The sequence below is a fragment of the Oncorhynchus clarkii genome, chromosome 19, assembly GCF_045791955.1.
Source record: "Oncorhynchus clarkii lewisi isolate Uvic-CL-2024 chromosome 19, UVic_Ocla_1.0, whole genome shotgun sequence".
Lineage (NCBI taxonomy): Eukaryota > Metazoa > Chordata > Actinopteri > Salmoniformes > Salmonidae > Oncorhynchus > Oncorhynchus clarkii.
The window spans coordinates 16,906,523-16,918,607 of NC_092165.1; the positions used below are offsets into that span (position 1 = coordinate 16,906,523).

General features: G+C 42.2%; 1 protein-coding gene across 3 annotated transcripts in view; it reads left to right on the top strand.

Moving 5' to 3' along the window:
* The window catches only part of LOC139374871 (large neutral amino acids transporter small subunit 3-like), a 51,375-nt gene that overhangs the window by 12,813 nt on the left and 26,477 nt on the right, over positions 1–12,085 (top strand). For 2 of the 3 annotated variants that reach the window (XR_011627741.1, XM_071116051.1), the window contains exons 2-5: positions 1,316–1,476; positions 2,091–2,274; positions 2,477–2,532; positions 2,680–2,756. Coding sequence is in view for 2 of the 3 variants with exons in the window: in XM_071116051.1 (XP_070972152.1) it covers positions 1,323–1,476; positions 2,091–2,274; positions 2,477–2,532; positions 2,680–2,756 (471 nt within the window). In the remaining variant the exon portion in view is untranslated. Of the gene's footprint in view, positions 1–927; positions 1,007–1,315; positions 1,477–2,090; positions 2,275–2,476; positions 2,533–2,679; positions 2,757–12,085 lie in introns of those variants that run through there. The other variant, XM_071116052.1, reaches the window with a different exon arrangement.

Here is a 12,085-nt window from a genome sequence, read left to right on the forward strand (position 1 = left end):
ATATGGAGTTCCAGGATGGTGGCTGCTGTTCCCACACTACCGGTGCCTACGTCGGGGTCTTGCCCGAGAGTAGAGAGATGATGTAGGCGATCATGGCCCGATCGATGTGGAACGAGGAGGACTGTAGCTCGAACACCAGGGAACAATGAGTGAGGAACCCCTGGCATTCTCCCGGGTGGCCGACATACCGCTCGGGGGCTGGGATCTTGGGTTCCAGGTGCAGGTTCCCTGGAGGAACTACGATGACGCCTGTAGGACTGAGCGATGAGACTTGAGCATGGGCTCCTCCTGGGTTGAGGTTGGACTGTTGTTGGAGGGAGTTGGTAAGTGGCCAGAGGCTCCTTGGTGGTTTACAACATTCTTGATCTGGGTGACAGTCAATTCAGGGGTCACTACTCTACTCACCACTCAGGTCTTTTCTCATCTTTGTCTCTCCTTTATTCTCCTCTTCACCAATCCCTTATTCCTCTCCCTCCTCAGGGCAGTTAGTTCTTTCCACTAAACTAAAACTCCCTACTACATTGCACAGTTCGGGCTTGATCTGATTTATCTTTAGGGGAACTGGCAAATGTGCGCAATGAGCTCCCAAAAAATTAAATAACTAAATGGAATTTAAATAATTGAAACCAACAATAATGATAAATAACCAACATTTCGGTTATTCGCTCAGCACTACATTACAGACAGATCTGTGTGTTTTTTTGCTAACTTAGAATAGTCTACATTCAGAGTATTTCCACAATTGATTATGCAACTCATGAAATAATTCAATTTCTCTTGGATCCGTTACATCCGTCTTTCGAAGTCTTCATTCCACCAGTCTGTCATGTTAAGGGAGGGGGAGCATATATTCTATATGTTTTATAGAAAGTCAACACATTCAGGGATTATAGCGGAATTGGCAGAGAAACCAGTCAGCACCGCTTCCTTCCAGAAACCAGAATGATGTGGTCGCCGTGATGGTGGTGATGACGAGTCAGTCGTGTGGTTAACCTCACTCTCAGTGGTAGGATCCCACAGAGGGTTTATATTGCCGTCCTCGTCCGTTTTGTTGCTCTCTGAGCTCAGATGAAAGTGAGGAGGAAAGCAGCTGCATACTTAAAAAAGAAAAACATCCTTTCTTGCTTTGATATGTATTTTTAGTTTTTGTCGACCTTTGACGTTGTTGATGCAACTTTGAAGTTCCGTATGGAGAGTGTGTGCAGTACTTCAGTCTTTAAGAAAGGATTGTTAAACGTTAAACTCTCTCTCCCCTGTCTTCCCCTTCCTCTTGTCTTTCTCTTTCTACCACCTCGCTCTCTCTCTCTCCCCCCAGAGCAGCGATGGCTCCTTCTCTGGCCCAGGCCTACCGTAGGCGGTGGTGGATGGCGGTGACTGCGGTCATAGAGAACCTGCTGTTCTCTGCTGTGCTGCTGGGCTGGGGATCGCTACTCATCATGCTCAAGAACGAGGGCTTCTACTCACACCTCTGCACAGGTACGTCCCCGTCCATGGGTAACACTCACACAGGGATGCCGTATACTTCAGGGTTGGGGTCATTTCCATACTAAGGGATGCCGTATACTTCAGGTTTGGGGTCATTTCCATACTAAGGGATGCCGTATACTTCAGGGTTCAATTCCATTTAAATTCCAGTCAATTCAGAAAATAGACCAAATGCCAATTCAAAATGTTTCTCATTGAAAAGCACAGAAGAGAACTTCAGAGTACTTTCCAAACTGTCTGGAATTGAAATGGAATTGACCCCAGGTATACATAAACCTATGCATAGATACTGTGGGGTGAATCCTAACGACCACTGATATCAATGCATGACTAAGTGAAAATTCAACTCCAGTGGAACTTGGGATTCACCCCTGTATACGTCCATAGAGATATATATGTCTATAGCACATGTGGTTTCCTGTGTCTTGTATAGTTCTCAACTCCCCTCTCTCTCGTCCCCTTCCTTACCCTTTTCCTGCTCCCCCCTCTCTCTCGCCACCTCCCTACCTTTCTCCCCTCGCTCTTTCTCTCTCTCTCTCCACCTTCTTACCCTTCTCTTTCTCCCCTCTCTTTCTTCACCCCCCCCCCCCCCCCCCCCCCCCCAGACAACGAGACAGTGTTCAGTAACATCAGTTCGTGGGACAGTGGTATCTGGCATAGCTGCGTGGACCAGGAAGAGATGTTGAATCTGGGCTTTACCATTGGCTCCTTCCTGCTGAGTGCAGCCACTCTGCCGCTAGGTATCCTGATGGACAAGTACGGGCCCCGCCCGCTCCGCCTCCTCGGCAGGTAAAAGACGGGACACATCATCATCGTCATTGCCGTCATCATTATAGTAATAGTAAATCATCAGCGATTAACACTGATTGTCATTGTCACCATTATAACTTTTTTAACAATCGTCATGACCAGAGTCATTATCTTCACATCCATCGTCATCATCATTATCTTCCATCAGTCAACGTCATCATCATTTCTCTCTCTCTTTCAGTGCGTGTTTTGCTTTCTCTTGTGCCATGATAGCTGGAGCTGCTTATAACCCCGAAGGTAAGGATCCTAAGCCGCTGTAAGTCACTGTAAATGAACACGAAATGTACAGAAACATCACATTGAACACATCTGCTTATTACATTACACTGCACACATAGATCTCACTTAACGGTCTCCTCCTTCCTCCTCCCTTTCCTCCTCCAGTACTCTCGGCCCTCATTTTCATCGCAGTCTCCTTCAACGGCTTCGGAGGAATCTGCCTCACCTTCACCTCCCTCACGGTAAGACACACACACACACACACACACACCATCCTTCTCCTCTACATGGACACAACAAGGACATATCCAAAGTTCCCAGAACACACCAGCGGCTGGTGGGAGGAGCTATAGGAGGACGGGCTCATTGTAATGGCTGAAATGGAATTAATGGAACGGTATGAAACATATGGAAACCACGTTTGTCTCCATTACATTCATTCCATTCCAGCCATTATAATGAGCTCCTCCCACCACTCATGACCAAAACCTCCCGTTACCTGAAAGGTTTCTTACCGCGTGCTGTGGCCCATAGAGACTAAAGGACTGCACTCTATGCTACACCCTGCTTTAAGCCGTCTCTGAACTGTACACAAAATAACTGCACTATACTGCATTTGCACTCTGTTCATGTTTCTGCATGTAGATACATTCACACTGATACTGTAAATGTGTACATCCACTGTATATCAGCAGAATACCCACTGCATATCAACAACATACCCACTGTATAACAACAACATACCCACTGTATAACAACAATATACCCACTGTATAACAACAATATACCCACTGTATAACAACAATATACCCACTGTATGTCTACAATATACCCACTGTATATCAACCGTATACCCACTGTATATCAACAATATACCCACTATATCAACCGTATACCCACTGTATATCAACAATATACCCACTGTATGCCAACCGTATACCCACTGTATATCAACATTATACCCACTGTATATCAACAATATACCCACTGTATGTCAACAATATACCCACTGTATATCAACATTATACCCACTGTATATCAACAATATACCCACTGTATATCAACAATATACCCACTGTATATACCCACCGTATATCAACAATATACCCACCGTATATCAACAATATACCCACTGTATATCAACAATATACCCACTGTATGTCTACAATATACCCACTGTATATACCCACCGTATATCAACATTATACCCACTGTATATCAACATTATACCCACTGTATATCAACAATATACCCACTGTATATCAACAATATACCCACTGTATATCAACAATATACCCACTGTATATCAACAATATACCCACTGTATATACCCACTGTATATCAACAATATACCCACTGTATATCAACAATATACCCACTGTATATCAACAATATACCCACTGTATATACCCACTGTATATCAACAATATACCCACTGTATATCAACAATATACCCACTGTATATCAACATTATACCCACTGTATATCAACATTATACCCACTGTATATCAACATTATACCCACTGTATATCAACAATATACCCACTGTATATCAACAATATACCCACTGTATATCAACAATATACCCACTGTATATCAACAATATACCCACTGTATATACCCACTGTATATCAACAATATACCCACTGTATATCAACAATATACCCACTGTATATCAACAATATACCCACTGTATATCAACAATATACCCACTGTATATACCCACTGTATATCAACAATATACCCACTGTATATCAACAATATACCCACTGTATATCAACAATATACCCACTGTATATACCCACTGTATATCAACAATATACCCACTGTATATCAACAATATACCCACTGTATATCAACATTATACCCACTGTATATCAACAATATACCCACTGTATATCAACAATATACCCACTGTATATCAACAATATACCCACTGTATATCAACAATATACCCACTGTATATCAACAATATACCCACTGTATATCAACATTATACCCACTGTATATCAACATTATACCCACTGTATATCAACATTATACCCACTGTATATCAACAATATACCCACTGTATATCAACAATATACCCACTGTATATCAACAATATACCCACTGTATATACCCACTGTATATCAACATTATACCCACTGTATATCAACAATATACCCACTGTATATCAACAATATACCCACTGTATATCAACAATATACCCACTGTATATACCCACTGTATATCAACAATATACCCACTGTATATCAACAATATACCCACTGTATATCAACATTATACCCACTGTATATCAACAATATACCCACTGTATATCAACATTATACCCACTGTATATCAACAATATACCCACTGTATATCAACAATATACCCACTGTATATCAACATTATACCCACTGTATATCAACATTATACCCACTGTATATCAACATTATACCCACTGTATATCAACAATATACCCACTGTATATCAACAATATACCCACTGTATATCAACAATATACCCACTGTATATCAACATTATACCCACTGTATATCAACATTATACCCACTGTATATCAACAATATACCCACTGTATATCAACAATATACCCACTGTATATCAACAATATACCCACTGTATGTCTACAATATACCCACTGTATATACCCACCGTATATCAACAATATACCCACTGTATATCAACAATATACCTACTGTATATCAACAATATACCCACTGTATGTCTACAATATACCCACTGTATATACCCACCGTATATCAACAATATACCCACTGTATATCAACAATATACCCACCGTATATCAACAATATACCCACCGTATATCAACAATATACCCACTGTATATCAACAATATACCCACCGTATACCCACTGTATATTTGTATGTCTGCTCATTCTCTTATAGCTCTATGCTCACTCTGCCTAGTTGTATATATATATATATAACCTTCTTTAAACTGTCTATTGTCTATCACTAGCAACACCATGTCACCATGTACAGTCCTGAGTATGTCTAAATGTACTTGGTGAATAAAGGTGATGTGATTCTGACCAGCCTCCTCTGAAATACATATGTTAGTTATTATAACCATAGGAATAGATTCTACGGATATAACTAACTATACACTGAGTGTACAAAACATTAAGAACACCTGCTCTTTCCATGACATACAGTGCCTTGCGAAAGTATTAGGCCCCCTTGAACTTTGCGACCTTTTGCCCCATTTCAGGCTTCAAACATAAAGATATAAAACTGTATTTTTTTGTGAAGAATCAACAACAAGTGGGACACAATCATGAAGTGGAACGACATTTATTGGATATTTCAAACTTTTTTAACAAATCAAAAACTGAAAAATTGGGCGTGCAAAATTATTCAGCCCCTTCACTTTCAGTGCAGCAAACTCTCTCCAGAAGTTCAGTGAGGATCTCTGATTGATCCAATGTTGACCTAAATGACTAATGATGATAAATACAATCCACCTGTGTGTAATCAAGTCTCCGTATAAATGCACCTGCACTGTGATAGTCTCAGAGGTCCGTTAAAAGCGCAGAGAGCATCATGAAGAACAAGGAGCACACCAGGCAGGGCTGAGATACTGTTGTGAAGAAGTTTAAAGCCGGATTTGGATACAAAAAGATTTCCCAAGCTTTAAACATCCCAAGGAGCACTGTGCTAGCGATAATATTGAAATGGAAGGAGTATCAGACCACTGCAAATCTACCAAGACCTCGCCGTCCGTCTAAACTTTCAGCTCATACAAGGAGAAGACTGATCAGAGATGCAGCCAAGAGGCCCATGATCACTCTGGATGAACTGCAGAGATCTACAGCTGAGGTGGGAGACTCTGTCCATAGGACAACAATATATTGCACAAATCTGGCCTTTATGGAAGAGTGGCAAGAAGAAAGCCATTTCTTAAAGATATCCATAAAAAGTGTTGTTTAAAGTTTGCCACAAGCCACCTGGGAGACACACCAAACATGTGGAAGAAGGTGCTCTGGTCAGATGAAACCAAAATTGAACTTTTTGGCAACAATGCAAAACGTTATGTTTGGCGTAAAAGCAACACATCTGAACACACCATCCCCACTGTCAAACATGGTGGTGGCAGCATCATGGTTTGGGCCTGCTTTTCTTCAGCAGGGACAGGGAAGATGGTTAAAATTGATGGGAAGATGGATGGCGCCAAATACAGGACCATTCTGGAAGAAAACCTGATGGAGTCTGCAAAAGACCTGAGACTGGGACGGAGATTTGTCTTCCAACAAGACAACGATCCAAAACATAAAGCAAAATCTACAATGGAATGGTTCAAAAATAAACATATCCAGGTGTTAGAATGGCCAAGTCAAAGTCCAGACCTGAATCCAATCGAGAATCTGTGGAAAGAACTGAAAACTGCTGTTCACAAATGCTCTCCATCCAACGTCACTGAGCTCGAGCTGTTTTGCAAGGAGGAATGGGAAAACATTTCAGTCTCTCGATGTGCAAAACTGATAGAGACATACCCCAAGCGACTTACAGCTGTAATCGCAGCAAAAGGTGGCGCTACAAAGTATTAACTTAAGGGGGCTGAATAATTTTGCACGCCCAATTTCTCAGTTTTTGATTTGTTAAAAAAGTTTGAAATATCCAATAAATGTCGTTCCATTTCATGATTGTGTCCCACTTGTTGTTGATTCTTCACAAAAAAATACAGTTTTATATCTTTATGTTTGAAGCCTGAAATGTGGCAAAAGGTCGCAAAGTTCAAGGGGGCCGAATACTTTCGCAAGGCACTGTAGACTGACCATGGGAATCCAGGTGAAGCTATGATCCCTTATTGATGTCACTAGTTAAATCCACTTCAATCAGTGTAGATCAGGGGTGTCAAAGTCAAATGGACGGAGGGCCAAATAAAAAAATCAGCTACAAGACGAGGGCCGGACTGTTCGAATGTTCATTGAAAATTTTTTAAATGACGCATATAGTCTAGTGAACCTAATTGAACCTACTGAAAACCTAACAAATATATTACAATATGATCAGATAAATAAAGCAATATTTTCTTATGGCTCTGTCAGTAATCTTTAATTTTCAACAGACACAAAAGACAAATTTCCTTTATATAAATATCCCCATAACATGAACATTAAATGAAAGAAACCGGTATTCAAGGCACCATCAGTAGACTATATTTTCTATTTTAGCAAAAGTGGGCTAAATTTACTTCAAAGAAAAAACAATAATAGCAATTTTCTATCATCCACTCAACTGAAATATTTTTAAAATATAATTGGATTGAAATACAAAAAAATAAAGTGCAAAAATCTATTAATCAAAAACAACACTTTGTTTAAGGAGAAGTAACATGCAGTGAAAACAAATATTAAATTTTAACTTTTAAACTTGAACTGAGTAAAAACTCTAAATATGTGATTGCACAGTAATGTTCACTTGTTTGAGGTTGAGGGTGATACTTGGTGGTGTCCCATCTTTTCCACAAGTTCATCAATGTTCGGGGTAAGGCTCTGAGCTGAAGAAATCCTCAGAATTGAGTGGAGGTGTTCAGCAGTAAGTCGACTTCTGTGTGATGTTTTGTTCAGGTTCATCAAAGAAAACAGTTGTTCACACAGGTATGTGCTGCCAAACATAGACAACGTTTGAGCAGCCTGGATGCGCAGCTGGGGCATTGTGCCGGGGAGGAAACGGGCGAACTCCGCAGCACCCACTGCCGCATATTTTGCCCTCAGTGCATCATTGCATTGGAGGTCAATCAACTCCATTTGGAGGTTTGGTGGTGAGCTTTCCACGTCAACAGCAAATGGGTTACCGAGCAGTTCCAACCTGCTTTTTTGTGCTTCAAAGTCAGCAAATCGGCGTCGAAAGTCAGCGGCAAGCATACCTATTTTATCAGCCAACTGTGTGCTCGGGAATGCACTGGTAGAGAGCTTCTCTTTCATGGTCTGGCAGCTGGGAAAGTGGCTCAAATTTTCTTTCCGCATCTGCGTCTCCCACAGAGTCAGTTTGGTTTTAAATGCCTTCACTGTACTGTACATATCAGAGATGACACGATCCCGACCCTGCAGCTGCAAGTTTATTGCATTCAGATGACTCGTAATGTCACACAGAAAAGCCATTTCACACAGAAACATTTCGTCTCGGAGTTGTGTTGTGTCTTTCCCTTTGCTGTCCAAGAACAGACAAATCTCCTCACGAAGCTCGAAACATCTTTGAAGCACCTTTCCCTGGCTTAGCCATCGCACCTCTGTGTGATAAGGCAAATCACCATGCTCCGTTTCTAACTCCGTCAGAAATGCCTTGAACTGGCGGTGATTCAAACCTTTGGCTCTGATAAAGTTAACTGTGCGCGTGATGATGCTCATTACATGCTCCATTTTCAAGGCTTTACCGCACAACGCTTCCTGGTGTATGATACAATGATAAGCTGTCAGCTCACCTGTCGCGTTTTCCTCTTGCATCTTTTCCCGTATCTTCGCCACCAGTCCGCTCCTGTGTCCACACATCGCAGGTGCTCCGTCGGTTGTCAAACCCACGAGTTTTTCCCAAGGCAGCTCCATCTCATTTACACATCTTGACACCTCTTCATACAAATCATGCCCCGTAGTTGTGCCATGCATAGGACGTAAAGCCAAAAACTCCTCTGTCACGCTTAGGTTGGAGTCCACTCCGCGGATGAAAATTGACAACTGGGCAATGTCAGAAATGTCGGTGCTCTCATCCACAGCCAAGGAATATGCAATAAAATCTTTTCCCTTTTTCACAAGCTGCTCTTTTAGATTGATGGACAACTGGTCTACTCTCTCGGCAATGGTGTTTCTGCTCAGACTCACATTTAAAAAGAGTTGCCTTTTTTCTGGGCAAACTTCGTCACAAACTTTAATCATGCAGTTTTTGATGAAATCCCCCTCCGTAAATGGCCGGGCTGATTTAGCGATCTCTTCTGCCAAAATAAAACTGGCCTTGACAGCAGCCTGGCCTTGTGATTTGGCTTTTTTGAACAGAGCCTGTCGAGATTTGAGGCCTCGTTTTAATTCCTCTGCCTTTTGTAGCCTTTGTTCCATGTCCATATTCTTGTTTTTGTCCGCGTGTTTCGTTTCATAATGTCGTCTCAGATTATACTCTTTCAGTACCGCCACACTTTCTCCACACAGAAGACACACAGGTTTTCCAGCTACCTTCGTGAACATATACTCCGACTCCCACCTTGTTTGAAACCCCCGGTTCTCAGTATCCACCTTCCGTTTTGCCATTTTTGATGGGTATCTGAAAGTTAATTTTACTGTGATGCTGACGACTGCTGTGCCAATAAATATTGAAATGAAGCAGCCTACTGCTCGGTGCGTCACCTTTGCATTGTGGGAAATGTAGTATTGGTGCGTGTAAAAGATCTGCGGGCTGCCGGCTTGCTGCGGGCCGGTTCTAATAATAAATCAAGATCATCCCAGGGGCCGTAAAAAACCTTCTTGCGGGCCGGATGTGGCCCGCGGGCCTTGACTCTGACATATGTGGTGTAGATGAAGGAGAGACAGGTTAAATAAGGATTTGTAGGCCTTGAGACAATTGTGACATGGATTGTGTATGTGTGCCATTCGGAGGGTGAATGACAAAAACGGGGTATGGTAGTAGGTGCCAGGCGCACCGGTTAGTGACAAGAACTGCTAAGCTGCTGGGTTTTTCACACCGAACACAGTTTACATTGAGTATCAAGAATGGTCCACCCAAATGATATCCAGCCAACTTTACATAACTGTGGGAAGCATTGGAGTCAACATGGGGCCAGCATCCCCAACATGGGGCCAGCATCCCCGTGAAACACGTTCGACACCTTGTAGAGTCCATGCCCAGACGAATTGTGGCTGTTCAGAGGGCAAAGGGGCGGGTGGGGGGGGGTGCAACTCAATACTAGGAAGGTGTTCCTAATGTATGGTATACTCAGTGTATAAAGTGCATTCGGAAGTATTGACCCCTTGATTCTTTCCACATTGTCACGTTACAGCCTTTTTCTAAAATGGAATAAATAGTTTGTTTCCCTCATCAATCTACACACAATACCCCATAATGACATTGTAAAAACTGGTTTAAAAAAAACTGAAATATCCCATTTACATAAGTATTCAGACACTTTACTCAGTACTTTGTTGAAGCACATTTGGTGGCGATTACAGCCTCGAGTTTTCTTTGGTATTACGCTACAATCTTGGCACACCTTGTATTTGGGGAGTTTCTCCCATTCTTCTCTGCAGATCTTCTCAAGCTCTGCCAGGTTGGATGGGGAGCATCGCTGCACAGCTATTTTCAGGTCTCTGCAGAGATGTTCGAGAGGGTTCAAGTCCGGGCTCAGGCTGGGCCACTCAAGGACCTTCAGTGACTTGTCCCGAAGCCACTCATGCGTTTTCTTGGCTGTTTGCTTAGGGTCGTTGTCCTGTTGAAAGGTGAACCTTCGCCCCAGTCTGAGGTCCTGAGCGCTTTGGAGCAGGTTTTCATCAAGGATCTCTCTGTACTTTGCGCCGTTCATCTTCCCTCGATCCTGACTAGTCTCCCAGTCCCTTCCACTGAAATACATCCAAACAGCATGATGCTGCCAACACCATGCTTCACCGTAGGGATGGTGCCAAGTTTCCTCCAGACATGACGCTTGGCATTCAGGCCAAATAGTTCAATCTTGGTTTCATACAGTCTGTATGAAGTCCTTTAGGTGCCTTTTAGCAAACTCCAAGCGACTATCATGTGCATTTTTCTGAAGAGTGGCTTCTGTCTGGCCACTCTACCATAAAGGCCTGATTGGTGGGGTGCTGCAGAGATGGTTGTCCTTCTGGAAGGTTCTCCTATCTCAACAGAGGAACTCTGGAGCTCTGTCAGAGTGACCATTGGGTTCTTTGCCCTTCTCTCCCGATTGCTCAGTTTGGCTGTGCTGCCAGCTCTAGGAAGAGTCTTGGTGGTTCCAAACTTTTTCCACTTAAGAATGATGGAGGCGACTGTGCTCTTGGAGACCTTCAATGCTGCAGAAAGGTTTTGGTACCCTTTCCCAGATCTGTGCCTCGACACAATCCTGTATCGGAGCTCTACAGACAATCCCTACGACCTCATGGCTTTGTTTTTGCTCTGTCATCCACGATCAACTGTGGGACATGATTTAGAGAGTTGTGTGCCTTTCCAAATAATTTCCAATCAATTGATTGGTCCACAGGTGGACAACAATCAAGTTGTAGAAACATCTCAAGGATGATAAATGGACACAATTTCGAGTTTCATAGCAAAAGGTCTGAATACTTATGTAAATAAGGTATTTCTGTTTCTTATTTTTAATATATTTAAAAACCTGTTTTCTCTTCATCATTATGGGGTATTGTGTGCAGATTGATAAGCAAAAAAAGTAATTTAATCCATTTTAGAATAAGGCTGTAACGTGGCAAAATGTGGAAAAAGTCAAGGGGTCTGAATACTTTCTGAATGCACCGTGTGAGGCATAATGTAGCTATTACTATTATACGCTATATTACTGTATATTTTTGTCTGTTGGTGTTCAGAGTCTCTACGGCACATGCTGTTCTGCTCC